This window comes from Pelophylax lessonae (genome assembly GCF_965119305.1).
Source record: "Pelophylax lessonae genome assembly, chromosome: 9".
Taxonomy (NCBI): domain Eukaryota; kingdom Metazoa; phylum Chordata; class Amphibia; order Anura; family Ranidae; genus Pelophylax; species Pelophylax lessonae.
In genome coordinates this window covers 48,825,717-48,845,600 of record NC_138776.1, presented here as the reverse complement: position 1 = coordinate 48,845,600, position 19,884 = coordinate 48,825,717, and the positions used below count along the sequence as shown (strand labels likewise).

At 41.0% G+C, this 19,884-nt stretch overlaps 1 protein-coding gene across 4 annotated transcripts in view; it reads right to left on the bottom strand.

The window, feature by feature from the left end:
• The window catches only part of VTI1A (vesicle transport through interaction with t-SNAREs 1A), a 710,402-nt gene that overhangs the window by 516,503 nt on the left and 174,015 nt on the right, over positions 1-19,884 (bottom strand). For 2 of the 4 annotated variants that reach the window (XM_082268376.1, XM_082268374.1), the window contains exon 5: positions 18,962-18,982. The exons of the other annotated variants lie outside the window; for them this stretch is intronic. In XM_082268376.1, coding sequence (XP_082124502.1) covers positions 18,962-18,982 — 21 coding nt within the window. The remainder of the gene's footprint in view (positions 1-18,961; positions 18,983-19,884) is intronic. 4 annotated transcript variants of the gene reach the window in all.

Genomic DNA, 19,884 nt, shown 5'->3' with positions numbered 1-19,884 from the left:
GAACAAGAGACATGCTGATAGGAAGAGAGAGCAGACTGACAAAGTTATGAGATCTTTTGTCTGGTGCTTCTCCTTTCATGGTCCAGTCACAGATTGGGGAGGACAAGACCTATAAATATTACTAGAGCACAATGGAGAAAAAGCAGGTCTTGTCTTGCCAGACAGGGCTGTGTTGTATGGCAGAGCTGTGTAAAACTCAAGAATGGCTGAACAGAAAAACTTTTGGAAGGTAAAACATCTCTTATATTTGTGTATTTAGCTATTTTCCTGGAGTTCAACTTCAACACATGAACAAGGATCCATTTTTTTTAGACAGGATGAGAAAATATGAAAATGTTACAGTTGTCTTGGACAACCAACATCTGCCTTAACACATTCCATGCGGATTGGATTAAGTTGTCTATGTGACCTACCTGTTTGTGGATAAAAATGTTGGGGTTGATAAACAGCTGGGTAACCATGTTTAACTAATTTAGACCTTAATGTGTGTCCTCCGCTATAATAAAGATTATACAAACCCAAAAAGCTCCTCACCAGATGATATCAACAAATATATCAATAGATATTCACATAAAGTGCAATTTTTAAAAAACAAAAATCAAAAATGATGTTACCCTTATAAAGTGCAAGTTCTCAAACAATAAATATGTGTATTAGTCCAAATTCATTCATAGAAATAAGTATTAATCCAAATTCATCAAGAAAAAAAAGTTTCTCAAATAAAGCAAAAGTTCATTAAGGAGGAACATGCATAAAAGTGCAAGAAAATGTGAAAAAAAAAAATGTTTTATAACCTTTGAGTATCCTATAGAAAAAAAGGGCTTGAATCATAAAGTGCAAAAAAATATGAAAAAGGTATTGCATGCAGTGTCCTCCACCATCACAGGGAACCGGGTACTCACCCAAAAAAATTATATAAAAAACTTGGTGGTAGCATACACAGTCCATTTAAGATCTGATGAAATCGTTCCCAAACTACATTCACATAGGCTAATATAGGATGCCACTTGCCACCAATTCAAGAGGAGAGGAACGATGCCGCATCGCATACAACCATAAACAATTATGAAAACAATGAGAATCCACTTACGATCTGTTGTGTCATTCCTAACACTGGGATTAAACGCGAAAATAATTGTGTAGCCCCCAGGCTCCAGCTAGGAGTGAGGTGTGCTAGTGCGGGATGACGTCACTCATTGACTCCATCAATAAATGTTGTCATCCTGACATTCAACAGAACTGGATTTGCATGGCTACATAATGTCTTCAACATTGCAGAACAAGTCCAGTTGAATGTGACTACTGTTGAAATGCTACTAGCTAGGGGTGAGAGGAAATCCTTCAATAGGGAGTATACTCCTCCCACCTCCCCACCCACCTGCCAAGTGCCCCCATAGAAAGTCGCCTTTAATGGGGGCTCTTATGCGTCCCTGAGGAGGTCGGTATGACAAAACCGGTTGGGTAGAGCTGTATCACGTGACGTTGCCAAGCACGGAGGTCAGCCATCTTGGTGGTTCAAAACATTGAGAGGAAATCCTTCAATGGGCAGTATACATACTTTCATATTACTTGAAATATCATTAGTGATAGAGAAAGAACAAGAGTATTATGGGACCTGGCAAGCTTACAACACATGTAAGCAATGGTAAGCAAATGTTAATAGGCTTTGTAGTGTACCTCTAAGGTTACATTGGTCCAGATTTGACCAATGTAAAAGCATATTCTATACACTGTGGAAGCACAAAACCACTGCAGTTATTGCTGCTATTACATTAACTGCTCTGCTGCATTTATGTAATGCCTTGCATTTTTCCCAATGAATGCAAAGCACTCTTTTACTGGCACTTTTCCACTGCAAGTACCGGCGGCTCGGCACCACTCAGCCCTGCTTGGCCCTACTTGACTCTGTTTGGTTTTCCACTGCATGGTACTGCATGGTACAGTGTTGGAATGGTTCGGTACGGTTTGGTATGGTTTGCTTTTCCACTAAAGTAAAGTGGGTGGGATAACAATGATTCTCTGACCAATCAGTGGCTAGTAGTGACAAACAGTCAAGGCTGCATGCAAAGGATTGTGGGATATGGTACCAGTATGGCCCTCTTGGAACCACAACTGAGGTGGTACTATTTAAGCGAGCCGTACCGTTCGGTTCCATGTAGTGGAAAACCGGCGCCTTACCGTACCGAACCGTTCCAACACCGTACCATGTGGTACCATGCAATGGAAAAGCACAAAAGCGAGCCAAACCATTCGGTTCCAAGCAGTGGAAAAGCGCCATTACTGGACAAAGTGGAGATCATGACAGCACTGTCTTACCTCTCCACCTCATTTTTTCAAAGAAGGCCTTGCATTCACTGAGAAAAATGGCATGGGACCCAGAGATTAGCAACAATCACTCTAGTAGTGGTCTCAAAGGTATGGAATATGCATACTTACATTGGTTCAAGCTGGACCAGTGTAACTATGCAATAAAATCCATACCTGGAGTTCACCTTTAAATACTGTATTTCCTTTACTCATGGGGAGCCACCTCAGTACTATCCTTGACTTCTTCTCCCACTGGTAGCCAGACCCACCACTCAATACAGGAAAGCATTAGTTGCCATAAATTGATTTGCATTGGTTTACAGAATGATGGGTGTGGTAGACAGAGCAGAACTCAAACACTCCGTACATAATATAATGAATTGGGGGGTACGGGAGGCTGTTTAAAGGAAATCCTGTGCTGAGAGAAATATACAGACCTTGCTAGATGTGTGTTTTTCTATTACTTTAATACTTTTTAAGCCACTGACCTGCAACAAACATATAAGGTTAGAACTCCTGGTCTTCATATTTGAAGTTGGGGTATCAGAAGCATTTCTGACAAACGCTCAAAGTTGACAGCCTGCCAGTCTAGATTATTCACATTCCTATATAGGAGGACATATTTACAACTCTATGGGGGTGCTTCATGAAACAGGGCACAAAACTACCACCAGTCCTGTTTCTCCTTCCAAATGAAGAATGGAAGCGGATTAGAAGTTAGGAGTAAAATGACAGCAAAGGATTTTTTGATACATTTATCTTCGTATACACTATATTGTCAAAACTATTGGGTGCCTGCCTTTATACACACATGAACTTTAATGGCATCCCAGTCCTAGCCCGTAGGCTTCAATAGTGAGTTGGCCCACCCTTTGCAGCTATAACAGCTTCAACTCTTCTGGGAAGGCCGTCCACAAGGTTTAGGAGTGTGTCTATGGGAATGTTTGACCATTCTTCCAGAAGTGCATTTGTGAGGTCAGGCACTGATGTTGGAGAGAAGACCTGGCTAGCAGTCTCCACTCTAATGCATCCAAAAGGTGTTCTATCAAGTTGAGGTCAGAACTCTGTGCAAGCCAGTCAAGTTCATTCACCCCAGACTCGCTCATCCGTTGCTTTATGTACCGGTCCAAATCATTTGGTGAAGGGGGGGGGGGGGGATTATTGGAAGGGGTCATTTTTCAGGGGTTGGACTTGGCCCATTAGTTCCAGTGAATGGAACTCTTAAAGGGGCCAGCAAACCAATACATTTTGTACAATTTCATTGCTTGCTCTGTGCACTGGTATGCAGTCATGTTGGAACAGGAAGGGACCATCCCCAAACTGTTCCCACACAGTTGGGAGCAAGAAAATGTCCAAAATGTCTTGGTATGCGGACACTTTAAGAGTTCCCTTCAATGGAAATAAGAGGCCAAGGCCAAGCCCAACCCCTGAAAAAAAAAAAAAAACCTGCACAATAATCCCCCCTCCACCAAATGATTTAGACCAGTGCACAAAGCAAGGTCCACAGAGACATGGATGAGCGAGTTTGGGGTGGAGGAACTTGACTGGCCTGCACAAAGTCCTGACTTCAACCTGATAAAACACCTTTGGGATGAATTAGAGCGGAGACTGTGACCTAGGCCTTCTCTCCAACATCAGTGCCTGACCTCACAATGCGCTTCTGGAAGAATGGTCAAACATTCCCATAGACACACTCCTAAACCTTGTGGACAGCCTTCCCAGAAGAGCTGAAGCTGCTATAGCTGCAAAGGGTTGGCTAACTCAATATTGTACCCTACGGACTAAGACTGGGATGCCATTAAAATTAATTTGCGTGTAAGGGCAGGCTCCCAATACTTTAACAATACAGTGTACTCATATTTTTTGGTCTTGTACAGCAAAATCTGCAAATACTACATTTTTTATGTCGTGTCTGTGCCTTTCAGCCAATTCTTCCTATGCTTCAGGAGAGGTGTCTATTTCTATTGTCCTGGGATATGACACAGAGTTCATAGATAGATACAACAGGATTCTTTGTAAGAACCGCAGGCCCAGTAGAACAGGAAAATTTCATCAGCGGTAGAGAAACTTTGAGCTAAAATACATATAAAGTTTAGAAAAGTACATGCCCTTAGCTATAGAGAAATAGATGTATTCTTGTGAGCGAAAGGAAAAGAGGCATCCTGACATGTATTGATGCCAGGACTCCGCTGTTCAATCAGCAAACACATTAGTTACCACCTTTGTTTTCCTCATTTAAAAAAAAAAAAAAGATAATACTGAAGCCTTGCATACACCTTAGAGAAGCCTTAAAGCTGATCTCCAGCCTTCTTCTCAGTCTTGCAAAGTTGTACAGCCTCCTTCCCTGTACTAAAATTGCTAACACTGACTTCACTGCACATTAAACTTCTCACAGTGTGCATTAGAAACTGCAGCAATTTCAATAGAGCCTGCATCAGTTCCTGGCTGGAAGACATACAGCATCATCAAGCACTGTTTTCCCCAGTTTGACTATTCCCAGCCAGTCCCTTTGATTTCAATTCTTTCAATCATGGAGGCTCAGCAACACATGTAAGTGTTACCCAGGGCAGACTGTATGCAAATGCAGCTTGTCCAGGATCACCCACTCCTCCAGGCTGACATCCACCAAGCGTTTGGATATTTGCGCTAATCCTCCCAAGAGTCAGACCCCTGCTTGCATCAGGACTGAGGGTTATTAAAAGGGGTACTGAGGCAGGGTGCTGGGATGTTTTCAGGAAGCTACATAAGGCAGCCTGATCAAAATTTTCCAATTTTTTCAAGCTTCATATTTTTAAAATTAAAATAACAAACAAGTTATACATACCTTACACAGAGCAGCCCCAATTCTTCTATTCTCAGGTCCACCGCTCATGCTCCTGACTCCTCCCACCCCCACCCCCACCTGCCAAGTGCCCCCATAGAAAGTTGTCTTTAATGGGGGCTCTTATGCGTCCCTGAGGATGTTGGTATGACGAAACCGGTTGGGTAGAGCTGGATCACGTGAGGTTGCCAAGCACGGAGGTCAGCCATCTTGGTGGTTTAAAACATTCCCCGCCAGATTTTTGATGCACATGCATGATTTTATCTTACCTTTTGGGCTATATAAAGCGGAGTCTGCATGGTGGAAGAGTGGAAAAGTGCTGCTGTTCGAGCGATTGGATTCTGTACCAAGTGAATTCGACCACTGTATGTAGTGGTCCACTCTGGATGGTAAGAGTCAGTGTGTGTACATCTGTCAGTGAAGGATCTCTCACAAGATTTTCTATTTTGGACCCCACACCTATTGGGCTCTATTGAATTTCCTGTCAAGGACTTTCTGTTCGTTTTTAGCGCAGCACCTTTGTATGATCTCATGCAGGCTCGCTTCTGAGCTGCCCTGTCTGCATCTATTGACACAAAAATCAGGGCTCGGCCCTGCCCCCCTCTCCCTTGGCATTAGATTTAATTGACAGGAGCGGAAGCCAATGCCTCCCACTGCTATCAATCTGCCCAACGAGGACGGACAGGGCCAGGAAGGCCGCTCCTCTTGTGCACATCGCTGGACCAAGATCGGCTCAGGTAAGTATAAGGGGGGGCTAGGGGGATCCTCTGCAATGGAAGGTTTTTTACCTTAAAGAGGAACTGCAGTCTTTTCGCTTACCTTTGACATTTTTCAACACAATAGGCATACTCACCAGCCAGCCAGCAGGTCCAACGTTGAGCCACTGGGATCCTTCTCTCTGCAGAGGTAGCAGGGATCTGGCACCGCCATGTTGTTGGATCAGCTGCCGGCTCTTTCAGTTGTGGGTGCCGCTCAGCCCACCCCCTCCTCTTTGCTGAATGGGACTGTACGTCATGCATCCCAGGAGGCACCGGGGGCCCTGCATCTTTCGCCTCTGTGAATTCGGGAAGCCGGGGGGCAGGCTGAGCCTTTGATGGGGAAAAAAAACGTGGGTAAAAAAGAGAAAACAAAAAACCTGATTGATATCGGCGCTGTGGAGTTGGAGCAGGATGGAAAGGAGGAGAGTGCAGAGGGAGGATGAAGATCCACTTAAATGCATAGAATGCATTAAGGTAAAAAAGCTTTAGAACAACTTTATGTTTTATGTCCCAAAACATTTTGGCTAGACCAGGAGTTCCCAAACTGTGGGTCGGGACCCACTGGTGGGTCGCGATGAGCCGGAAATCACTGAGAGCGGGCCTGCTTAAATTGTGCTGTGCGGGTTCGTGCAAATTACAGAGAGCCAGAACAGTCAAATCGCGATGGATTAGGGACCCCGCCCATGCAGTTTATGGAGGCCGGTCTGCATTTCCCACAAGGAGGATACTTGCATCAGTGAGTACGTATGTTGGCTGTTATGTAGGATATGTTCATGGGGTGCAGAGCCAGCTCCTCGGTCCTGCTGGCAGCAGCGGTGGTGGCTAGACTGGCGGCGGGATTCTCTCAGCTATAGCGGACAGAGACAGCAGCCTTGGTGTCATAGGAGGACCAGGTGGCCTGGCAGTGTCAGGAGTTCATGGCAGCTTCTGTGACCCCAGTAGAGGATCTGAAGGAGAAGAGCCAGGACACCAAGACCAGCATAGAGCTCCTCATCATGGAGACTCTAGGTGAGGTGTGCTGGGCCCTGGAGAGGGCAAACGGGGGCTTCACCTTCACTATGGACCGCTGGGAGAGAATTCAAAAATAAATTGCAAAGTAGTAAATTGATATTTTTAATTTAACATCCTCATCCCTTTAAAATATGCATTATTATTATTATTAAAATTTGCATTTATATAGCGCCAACAAATTCCGTATCGCTTTACAATATTCAATTAGAAGCAAGTGGGTCCCAAAAAATAACTGTATTCAGAAGTGGGTCTCAGCCCAAAAATGTTTGGGAAGCCCTGGGCTAGACATACACGGTCACTTTTAGGTGAGGTTTCCAACCTGTAAAATCTGGCTGGCTTGCTTTGAGGACTTTGAAGGCAGAACCCTACTTTAGGCAGACTTTATAGAAAAAAAATAAAATCACTGAAAAGAGAGGGTGCAATCTTCCAATCTGACAATAAATATATATATTCTTTATAAATGTATACATAGAAGAAACAGGGAGGAAAGAATAGCAGGAAATCCTTTTTGTTCCTTGTAATTCTCATTAGAAATCATAATAGGCGCTTTTGATTACTTGCAGCCGGCTGCCGTTATTTGTATGAGATGAAAGCTGTATCAATGTTACAAAAGACAATGCAGATATTCCTTGTGCTTTTAACCACTTTCATATTGCAAATGACGGAAGACTTTAAAGGATGAATCCCGGACTCAATTTCTACCATATAAAATTGTAGGAGGAAAAAAAAAATTGAATACATTTCTCGACAGAGGCCCAGGAAGAGGAGGTCTTATTAATATCAAAACTGAATTCATGTTGGAACAAAATGACGTTTTTAGAACAAGGGCACCAATGTAATTGTGTGCTGCATATATATTATAATTTACAAACTTTTATGTATGTTAGTGTTCCGTGGTGTACACTAAATTGCCAAAAGTATGTGACCCTCTTTCAAATGACTTAGTTCAGGTGTTTCCGGTGAAGGGTAAGGCTATTACTACAGCACACAAAGGCATTTTAGACAAATGTGTGCTTCTAACCTTATGGTAACAGTTAGTTGAAGGACCTTTTCTGTTGACTGTGCACAAAACCAGTTCCATAAAGACATGGGGATTGATTTACTGAAAGGCAAATAGACAGTTGTCCTCTAAAAGTGCAGTTGCTCCAGAGCTTAGTAAATGAGGTAAGGCTTCACTTCGCAAAGAATACCCAATCACAAGCATAGGAAAAAAAAAAAAAAACAGCATTTTTGCTTGCACATGATTGGATTATGAAAGTCAGCAGATCTTCTGCTCAATTACTAAGCTCTGGAGCAACTGCACTTGCAGAGTGCAACTGCACAATCTTTTGACTTCCCTAAATCAACCCCAGGGAGTGACCAGTTTTTTGTGGAGGAACTCGGGTGGCACAGAGCCCTGACCTCAATACTATTAAGCATCTTTGGGATGAATTAGTCCAGACAATCCCCACAAGGGCCTACAGGGAGGTCTGCCAGGGGTCTCTATGTTCAAATACCACATCCTCCTGGACTAAAAGAAAAGATGAAGAGAAGCTGGAGAGGTGGAAAGGCATAGATCAGGTTGAACTGAACTCAGAGAATCACCATTGCAAAGGCCTGAAGATTCCGAAACCAGGCAACAAACCTGTTTACTTTGTTTCTGAAACTGTACTCCAGAAGATCCACATCTGGCATCCCCCACATGCCGCAATTTGCTTGGAACAGTTCCAGATGGAGAGTCTATTCCCCTGGATCCAGACGCTGACAACTGGCAAAGTCTGACTGACAATTTTTAATCACTGGGATGTGGACGAACAGGGATGAATATTCAATTCTGTCCAAGAGAGGATCAAATATGCCGGTGTGCTTCCCTGATGGTTGATGCACATCATGGCATTGTCCAACTGCATTTTAAATAAGTGACCTTACAACAGAGGGGTCTTTCATTGATTCCAAATGAATCATCCTGAGTTCCAGTGTTAATGGGAAGGTGGGCCTTCTACTGGCAACTAGGTCACCTGCACAAAGAGCACATCTAGGACTCCTCCTTAGCTCGACAGCCATACATTTTTTGCAGAAACAGTATTACCAGACCACCAAATCTCTTGCAGCTCCGCATAGAAACCAATCATCTTCCAGGTTTTTTTTTTTTTTCAAACCCTAATTGAGCAAACTGACGTTAGAAGTCGATTGTCTATCAAGCACAGCTAAGGAGAATTGGGGCAAGCACCTTGGTGAATACCTGGGAGAATGTGGACAGGCCAAAGGAAAAAGCAAAAAACTGAAAATGCTGATTGCCCATTGCAAAACACAAACAGTGTTCACAAGAAGGAAAAATGTAAAGGTCATTTAACACAGAAATATCCACTACAGGGACAGGTAATGTATTCTTAATACATGAGATGGCAGGGTCCACTACAGGGACAGTCCATATTTGCATGTAGCTCTCCTCCATAGGATATTGCTGAGAAAAATGTTTAAGGAACAGATAGCTTTCTAGGGGGAGGCCAGTCACCATATAAGACAGGTTCTACGAGCAAGTGGACTGAAAAGGTCTTAGCAGGCTTGAGTAATTGTAGGGACCCCATGTGGGAAACCTTGGGGAGAGCAGACTCAGGCTGTTCGAATGCTAAACAAAAGAGTACAGCATTAATAACAATGCTTTTCTTAAGCTTGGTTTTATTTTCAACAGAATGCAACTGATCCAATTCCTCAGAAGGTTTGGGGTGATCTTCCTCCTATACCTCCTCCTCAGGTAATGTGTCTGCAACTAAGGCAAAGTCAGGGACAGGGCTCTGCCACCAACAGACCACGGTCCTGGACCTGTATAGCACCCTGCTGCTAACTCAATGCAATGCACCACATGCCAAGGCGAGTGCCCACACAGGACCTAGTGCCCAAAGCAAAATTACAAGCTGGCATCCTCATACAAACACGATCTGGGTACGGTACCAATGCTCAGTCAAGGAGTAAACTGATCTGGAAGCTGCGAAGGAAGCCACTTGGTGCAGTAAGGAATCTTGGTAAGATTCCTGGTCATACAAATGAGGTAAGCTTTTCTCAGAGAAAATAGATCCATCACCAAGACCATTTACATAAAACTGAGGCTAGCAGAGAGTGGGAGGGGTTATATAGGGGATGTCCTTGCAGCCAGTGTCCTGTCAACTGTAGATAGATGTATATAACCCATGGTTAAAAATAAATGATCTTGTGCCCTGTACAGTATGACCAATATTAAGTATGATTGGCGGTTGTAGAGGGATACGAAGTGTTGCACAGCACGTTTGATTGTGGCGCATTGCAATTCACATAAACTATTATGTCATGGCACATACAGATTATTAGCTGCAGAATCTATGATCTTGTTTTGTGCCAACATTCTCCTGGCACAATACTGCATACCTCCATTGCTCCCAATATTGACAATTTTCTGAAAAACTTGGCACAGACTGTAGGACTTTTGCGCGATTTGTCACACTTTGGAATTTGTTTTTAACATTTGGTGCACTATTCATTAGTTACTGTTCAACCCCTTCAACTTGAACAATTATTTGGGGCATGTCATAAATCAGTGTTCTGTGCACCAAATATTTGTCGCACCGTCATTAATGTATTGGGTCCAGTGCCTGGAATAATCCTGCCGTGACAGCAACTGATTGTGAAAACTCACAGTGGCACTGAAAGAGCTGGAAGTTTGTTGCCCCACTGTAGACACACCAAGATGGAAATCAAAGCATTAAAAAGTAAGTAATCGATCAATTGAGTGTAATTTAATTTGGAGTTTCTAAACCCTTCAGGAACCGCATATGTTTTAGAAGAGTTGTTTCTATCTGATTAGGATCCTAAAGGTCTGCTTTAGATTTGATCCTTCAAGCAAGTTAGTTTGGCCATACAGCAGCAAGCTGCGACAATATGGACCTACAGTTGCCCACCTGATGCACTATACAGCCTTTGTGAGAGAGCACAAACTGAAATTTCAAGCTACTGTCACCTTCATTGCTGCTTAAAAGCAAAACATTTTTTCAACCTGGATAGAGTAGGGGAGGATTAAAACCATTGTTCGTTTTTATTTGTGATCTTTTGTCTGAATATGGGAGATTTTCCTTCACATACTGTCTCGAAGACTCAACAGGATCTCTTTCCAATGCAAGAGATATCCACTCATAGACAGGTGGGCCCTCATAGGCAGCGGCTTCCTATGGGGCGCACCAAGAAGAGGAGGAGTGGAGAGCTTCAGTTGCGTACCTGAGAAGAGGAAGTTTAGGGCTGCTTTGTGCAAAACCATTACACAGAGTAGTCAAGTATAACATGTTTGCTTTCTTTTCTTTCTTTTTTTTTGATATTTTGTTTTAATTGAAGCTTTACAATTACTTTAATTCTGCCAGACCCCATAAATATATATTTTTTAATTTTGCCCATAGTTACACTTTAATTAAAAATTTTATCAATCTAAAAAATTAACATTGAACCGGTGAAAGCTTTATCTCTTGAAGAGATATTTTATCATCACTATATAGATCCTTTTCAAGCTCTTTTCAATAATGGAAAAACCCTATAGCCTACTACACATGATGAGATTATCGGATGAATGATTGTCCGCTTTTTATTGCTAGTCTTCATATCGAAAATTAATAGGTTACTAAAGTACGAAAATTCTCATACGACAGAATAAAAATTTGGAAGTGATGTAGTGTATTTGTATTGTATTGTATTTTGGGACTAAAACTGTACTGAACAAACTAAAATTGAAAGAGAAAAATGTTTGTGTTTATCCCTTCAGAAAGTTTTGGAATAAAGCGGTATTAACGATCAGATTATCGGACAATTGCGTCAAAAGCGGTATTTTTTTGTACAATATTCTTATTGTGTGTAAGTGGCTTAACATTGACTACTCTTAAAAGTATCTCCCCCGCCCATTTCTCCTACCTTTCCTGCATACCCTGAGTAAAAAAAGATCTGCGTAATTACCTATTTTTAATCCAGACTGATCACGTGATCCTGCAGCTCCAGCTACCCTGTGTGTAGGGGTGCCCTTTACAACGGCTGTGAATTCCTAGAACCAATATATTACCTATGGGCTCCCAAGGCCCAACCACTTTTGGCGCTTGCTCCACTTCCCTGCAGCAGCAGCCACAGGTTCACATTGCTGGACCGGAGCGGAATAAAAATAGGTAAGTACATAGATCGTTTTTACACAGGGTATGCATAATAGGTAGGAGGGAATGTTTTTAACAATAGTTAGTGCTAGGCTTTTCTGCCACTTTAGGAGTAAACACCCCTGCAACATTCTTTGTGAATTGACTTTAAAAGGCAAAAATGTAAAAAAGTACCAACGTATCTTATCATGGGTGTGCAGTAAATGCATCCTATGTGAGCAATAATGCCTTTAGTGAATTGAACAAAACAATTGCAGGAGATAAAATAAATATATAATGAATGGGAAAGAATATACTCTTCACGCGTTATGCCTTCATGAACGCAGGCTACAAAAGATTTGAGGTAGACAATCTGTGTTCAGCCAGCTGCTGGTCTTTTGTTCATTTGTACAGATATTGTCTATTACCCAGAATATATTCACGACCATATGTTAAAGTCCTTTCTACATCCAACATTACATTTTTTGGACAAACTAAGCTCTGCTTGGAGTTATGAAAAAACACTGATCATTTATGCTAGAACCCCTTTTTTTCTTAGAGGGGAGCTATCAGCTGACACTGGGTCACAGTAGAACATTAGAAAATATACTCCTGTGACCCAAAAGAGTAGTAGAACCAAAAAAAAGGTTTGGCCCAACTTCTCTTTAATTAGCATTTGCCACCAAACGTCCATTGGAAGAGAGTCAGCTCATCTGTAAAACACATACGCCTGTATTTGCCAAGTTGAGTCAAATTAATCAGCTTGCCAAACATCTAGGGTCTAAGGCAAAAAAGCTGTTTATGTTGCAAGGAATTTTTCTCCAAGCTTAGTAAATGGGTTGAAAATCCACTTTGCAAACAATATAAAATTACATGCATAAAAAAGAATTATGTTAAATTAAATAAAAATATATTTTTGCTTGCATATGATTTGAATTTGATTGGATGATGGAAGTGGGCAGAGCTTCAATCAATTCAACCTTTGGCCTTTACTAAATCAACCCACTGGAAGATTATATTCTTGTTATCCTTTGCAGACTTACAAATAAAGATTTTATCTTAAAATCTTCTGTTGTCAGCATCTAACCACTCCACTGATCACATATCCTTGGTTAAAACTAAAATAAAAATAAAGGGCACCTAGAATGTTTCCAACATGAACCTCCCAAGGCAAATCTGTATGAGGTATCCAACCAAGACATATAGCCTCTCTCAAAATCTGAAGTCTGGAATATGCAAATATGGTCTAAACACGAGAGGTATGTGTATCTTTACTTAAATCTTTGTATTTTGTGTAATTCTTCTAATTCTGTACAGTAATTCATTGTGGAACTTTGCCTTTGTGCAGGAGCTCCCTGTTATAAAGTCCAGTCACTGCAGCTCTCTCTTCTTGAGCAGGCTGACTGGTCTTGTACATGCCTCCTCCTGTAGATTTATGCAGGCAGTTTGTGGTGGGTTGGGCTGCAAGGTCCCACCCACAGCTCTGCATTGCAAGATCATATACAACAAAGTGATGCGGTCACCACTTTTACAAGGTGATACTCTGGGACTGCAAAGGCATTTGGTGCTCTCAATGTGAATTAAAGAATATACTGGCTAAATCGGGCATATCAAACAATGGTCTGCAATGAACCTTGGTGCCAGACACACCATACAATTTCACCAACCCTCAACCTTTATGAGAGGCTCTTCCTAGGCTTAGAGATTAGAGTCTAAGCTAGTGGCGCACTGAAATGGAAATGTCGGTGCCGAAACTAAAAATTCAGGATGCACTCGGCCGGAACCGAAACTGAAATTGACGGTTTAAAAAAAAAAAAAAAATTATATATATAAAATTTATATAGATATAAATATATATAAATTTTCATAAATAATTGTATTATATTGAACTTTTAAATTAATATTATGAATTTAAATGATATAAATTTATTGTCAGCCATTATCAAACACCTTTTGAAGCAGTGTTAAAAATCCTGCTTGCTGCATATTTGATCAGTTAAAAACTGTGCCAAAAAAGCACCTCCCCATTAAAATGCATTGAAAATGCCGCAAAAACACATAAAAAATGCACCTTTGTTGCATTTTTCAGTCACATGACCTACGAAAAACACACCAAAACAGGTAAATATGAGGCAAATTCGCTGCACAATTGCGGGCATTTTTGGCAGCTATTACCAGCACTTTTTTTTCTTTCCACACAACAAATTTTTGGTGCATTTCTAGTCTAGGCCTAAGAGGCCCCTTACTTAAATTGGTGAGCAAGCATAGAGATGCTTAGTGCGCAAGCCTAGGGCTCAATTCCCCCCTGAGCGTAGCAATTTACTGGCGTTTTTTAAAGCGTTTTTGCAGCTTTTAACAAGCATTTTCAAAGTATTTTTGAAGTGTATTTTTGAAGTGTATTACTAGTGTTTAACAGCTTCAGGCGTTTTTGTTTAACCAACAGAAAGCACTAGGGGAGGAGAGGGAGAGAAAATTAGGGGTGGAGAGCTGCTATTTGAGCAGAAAGTGAGAGACAAAATGCTCGTAAAATGCTCAAGTCAGGCATTTCTATTGAAGTCTATGGGGCCAAAAACACTTGTAATCTGCGAAAAAGAAGCTTATGTACTTTTTTGAGCAACAGGTGTTTTGCTTCAGGCAACAGAACACTCAGATGTGAACAGGGGACATTGAAGTGAATGGGATTTGGCTTGTTGAGTACTTTAGAGCGACCAGCTTCAAGCAGAAAATCAATCAGGTGTGAACAGGGCCTTAGAGGATCTCCCCTAATGGTGATGGGACAAATTACTACAACATGGACAGCAGAGAAGTTGTCACAGAGAAGAAATTGGTTATAAAAAAAAGAGGCTATCAGCAGGATTGGCAGATTACACCACTGTGGAGCTCCCCAATTCTCTCTCTTGACTATCATCACATCAGTGCATTCCACTGTGTCATATTTATAATATAAAACATTGACTGCCTTATAAAGGAAAGATGTAGATTAAGGTGCAACTGTGTTTTGGGCTAATCCTTGGACTTGAATTAGAGATGCCTGCCCTCAATGAAACACCAGGTCTAAGAGCAAACAGAAAAAGCTTTAGGTGTAAGTGTAGGAAGATATAAAAGACCTACACTTAATCCAGTTATCTAGTCATCAAAACACCTAAAATGTACCTTTAAAACAGTACCTTAACAGGTCTTATTACCAGTCTTCTCTAATCTGCTGCACATCAGCATTTTGACTGGGACAGGAACAGCACTAAATGCCAAAGAAGATATGCCACATCACGTGGGGCTCTGAATATAAGAGTTTGCTAATTGAAGGAGAGAGCCTAGAACGGTTATCCCTTCATTATCGCATTCCAGTCCTGACCAAGTCATATTGCTTTGACTGCAGTGGAGAAAGACAAGTGGTCAGGGCCTTGTATAGTGTTTGGCAGGAGAGAAAACCCCTGAAACGAATTACACATTTTTTGACAGCTAAGACAATACTCAAAGATGGGTAGGTCAGTAGTTTACTCGCGCCTAGGACAGGAAATTTAAGCGAGGAAAGCTGCAGCTATTCAAGTCAGACAAAGTTGACTAAGTATTAGGGGGTAGGTATAAACTGCGCTAACCCACAAAATTCCTTATTAGTGTATGTCTTACTCCAAAATATTGTGCATATATCTAAAGTGCAATATAAAGTGCTCTGGTGTTGGTCAGTGTTGTGATTGCTCACATACATCAAACCTGGAGCGGGGTACAAGCGCAGATTGATTCCTATTGGTATACGCCAAAGGAATCCACGTCATCTGGTAAGTGAGCTACCTTACCAATATCACTTTGCGGTGAAGTGGAGGGACGCAGATATCACCTATCAGCATTTTGCACCTGTAAGACTTTGGCACTATTTGCACTTTTTCTTTTCTCAGCACCAATATGAACTTTTGTATTTAATATTTTTCTAGATGTTTTTTTATATTTTAATAATTTGCACCTATTTATATTGCACTTGATATATGCACGATTGATTGGAGTATATCGGATATTGTTTTTGCAAATCTTTGTATATTGATATTTAATGTATGGTCACAAGGTTTGATGTATGTGAGCAATCACAACACTGACCAACACCAGAGCACTTTATATTGCACTTTAGATATATGCACAATATTTTGGAATAAGACATACACTAATAAGGAATTTTTTGGGTTAGCGCAGTTTATACCTACCCCCTAATACTCAAAGATGTATTTTCATGGTGAATTTAGCTGCCCATATAATGTATATCTCATGATTAAGCTCCAAGGGGAAGGGCGAAACATGTAGGGGATTGGCCTGTCTGGAGTCCAGGCTGAGGCTGCCATTCATCTCACTACATGCACATGGGGTCTGCTTCATGATGTGTGGCTTATGGACCTTCTCCTTTGATTTTGCTGCCTATATTTTTGCTATAATCACTACAGTTTGCATCATCAGCCATGGTTAACAATCAGAACAATGAAGACCGTCACACAGACACTGAAAACTGTGCACTATAAGCTTTGCTTAAAATGACCGTATTTATCTACCATAACTTTATTTGTAAGGATTATATTTAGGTTTTTGACATTGTTTAATGTCCTTTAATATTCTTTAAAGTTGTGAATTAATTATTCAGGATTTAGAATAAGGTTTCTAATCTTAATTACCATGCCTTAACATGAATGCTATCTACCACTGGTAGATAAATTCATCCACTTAATTGGTTATCACTATATTTTTTTCTATAATGGATTTACTCAACTTTTATTCATAGACCGTTTTGATATAATTTAATTCCTATTAATTCCTACATATATTTATTTTACTAGTCTACCATGTACAATTAGTTCTATTTGTTAATCGGCCCTGTATCAAATCGGCCCTGAACTGCACCAGACACCTCCTTGAAGGTTTTAATTTGGTGCTCTCCCAATAGCATACATCTCTTTGATATTGGTATTACCCCTCTGGATTACAGTGGAGCTCTGGTGGCCTTGTACTCTCTCATCTGGTAAGTGGTCTGCAAGCCTTCAGACCCCTATCCAGTCCATTTATAGAGTTTACGATCCCTCTATCCATCACTCATATATGATCCACAGGTTTTTGATTTCCTTCTTTTCTACTAGAGTCCCATGGCTTCTTATCAGTAATCCAGTGAAGGACATAGCAGTCAGCCCCTCCTTAGCCTGAAATGGCCAACTACAGGGAACCAAAGAGCACACTGAGCTCTACTGTAAAATAAAATATTAAGATATAAAAGACCTACACTTAATATAGCTATTTAGTCATTAAAATACCTAAAATGTACTTTTAAAACAGTACCTTAACAGGTCTTATTACCAGTCTTCTCTAATCCACTGCACATAAGCAATTAGACTGGGAGAGAAGATATGCCACATCACGTGGTGCTCTGAATATAAGAGTTTACTATTTGAAGGAGAGAGCACAGAACTGTTATCCCTTCATTATTCCATTCCAGTCCTGACCAAGTCATATTGCTTTGACTGCAGTTTAGAGTGGAGCTCTGGTGGCCTTGTAGTCTCTCATCTGGTAAGTGATCTGCAAGCCTTCAGACCCCTATCCAGTCCATTTATAGAGTTCACGATCTCTCTATCCATCACTTATATATAATCCACAGGTTTTTGACTTCTTTCTTTTCTACTAGAGTCCCATGGCTTCTTATCAGTAATCCAGTGAATGACATATCAGTCAGCCCCTCCTTAAGTGGGGTACACACTAGTAGAAAATCTGCCAAAAATTCCCGCCCGATGTGAAATCGTCCGATTTTCGCCTAGTGTGTACACAACTTTCAGCAGCCAATGCCGACATTTTCAACGAAAAAAAACGGAGGCACAAAACACCAAAATTGTATTCGTCCGTCCCCAGAAAGAGAAAAATCGGAGGATATTTCGTCCGATTTTCGTCAAGTGTGTACGGCCCTTTAGTCTGAAATGGCCAACTACAGGGAACCAAAGAGCACACTGAGCTCTACTCTAAAATAAAATATAAAAGACCTACACTTAATATAGCTATCTAGTCATTAAAATACCTAAAATGTACTTTTAAAACAGTACCTTAACAGGTCTTATTACCAGTCTTCTCTAATCCACTGCACATAAGCAATTAGACTGGGAGAGGAACGGCACCAAATGCCAAAGAAGATATGCCACATCACGTGGTGCTTTGAATATAAGAGTTTACTATTTGAAGGAGAGAGCATAGAACTGTTATCCCTTCATTATCCCATTCCAGTCCTGACCAAGTCATATTGCTTTGACTGCAGTTTAGAGTGGAGCTCTGGTGGCCTTGTACTCTCTCATCTGGTAAGTGATCTGCAAGCCTTCAGACCCCTATCCAGTCCATTTATAGAGTTCACAATCTCTTTATCCATCACGTTTTTGACTTCCTTCTTTTCTACTAGAGTCCCATGGCTTCTTATCAGTAATCCAGTGAAGGACATATCAGTCAGCCCCTCCTCAGCCTGAAATGGCCAACTACAGGGAACCAAAGAGCACACTGAGCTCTACTATAAAATAAAATATTAAACCGCCAAGTCTGCTCAAAAGTGGCAAATTCTACATACCTATTCCTCAGCCACTAGCATTAACCCCTTAATGAACTGCAAACACTTTTTAAATCAACCTTCCAAAAAATAATACAGGGTGACATTAATGAATATCAACAAAACTATCATCTCTCTAAGAGTATTTCTTCAAGTTCTCATTACAACTACATATGCCTTTGAAGCAATGGGTGTTGCAAATGTGCATTAGTAAAGTAAATGGTGGGGGGGAAAAAGAAAAACAAATTTTGTGTAATCTGTGCTTAGATTCAGCAAATCCTTTTTCAAAACCTGAACCAAAAGAGAAAGTCAAGTTCTGATACGGGGAAACGGAGCTTTCAGAGAGAGACATAAGCATGAGTGGTAGAGCGGGTGGTGAATGGGGGGCTTAGGCAGCACTCACCTCTTCCCGTAATTTTATCAACTGCAACGTGAATCCACAAAGAGAGATAAAAAGGAAACAGAAGCGAGAGAGAGAGAGAGATCAGCTGTGTGACAGGATACAGAATTAACATTGACAATTTATCTGTTTACATGTTTAGCATTTAAAAATCACAGGCAAACACATTAAAAGGAGCTAAACATAGACTACACGCCGGGTGTTTTTTTTTTTTTTTTGCCTTCTTTTTTATTTTTATATTTTTTTTGTGAGCGACTAAAGATCAGTTTCTCACACTGTCACATTAAACAGAAAGAATGGTTTGGGATTCTCTTTTAAAACCACATCTAAGACACAATCATCAAGAAGAGGGGAATGGCTCGGTGGAAGTGTGTGTTCGAGAGAAAAGAGAGGTTTTAGCCTGTGTGTTCTTTGCAACGTCGACTTCCACCAAGTCACCCTGCCTCGTCAGGAGGAAAGTGCCACCTTTCAAGAGGGGAACTCAAACATTCCTGTGCATGATGGTACAAATGAAGAGCCTCAAATTATTAGCAACAAAATATCACACTGACTGGATTAAAACAAAGCTGCACTGCGGGTAGCCATTCAGCTTTCCATACCAAAGAATTCTAAGAGCGCCTTCAGTTTCTGAGCATCCTTTCTATCCGTCATCTCAGGACCATCAGTCCCTTGCACCTCCTACTACTATTCTTTTACATTAAAAAAAAAAAAAAAAAAGACTGGCATATTACAACAGAAATCAATTCTGAAACTGATGGTCGCAGGTTGGCTAATCATTTTTCTAGAGAGTCTCAATTAAACAAATATTCATCATGTAGGGCCTGCAATACCCATGGAAAACTGTATAAATCCAGAAACAGAACATTTTCAGGGTGAAGGCAATTTAGCAAAAGCTTGTCTTTGTTGCCTATAGCAAACAAGCAAAA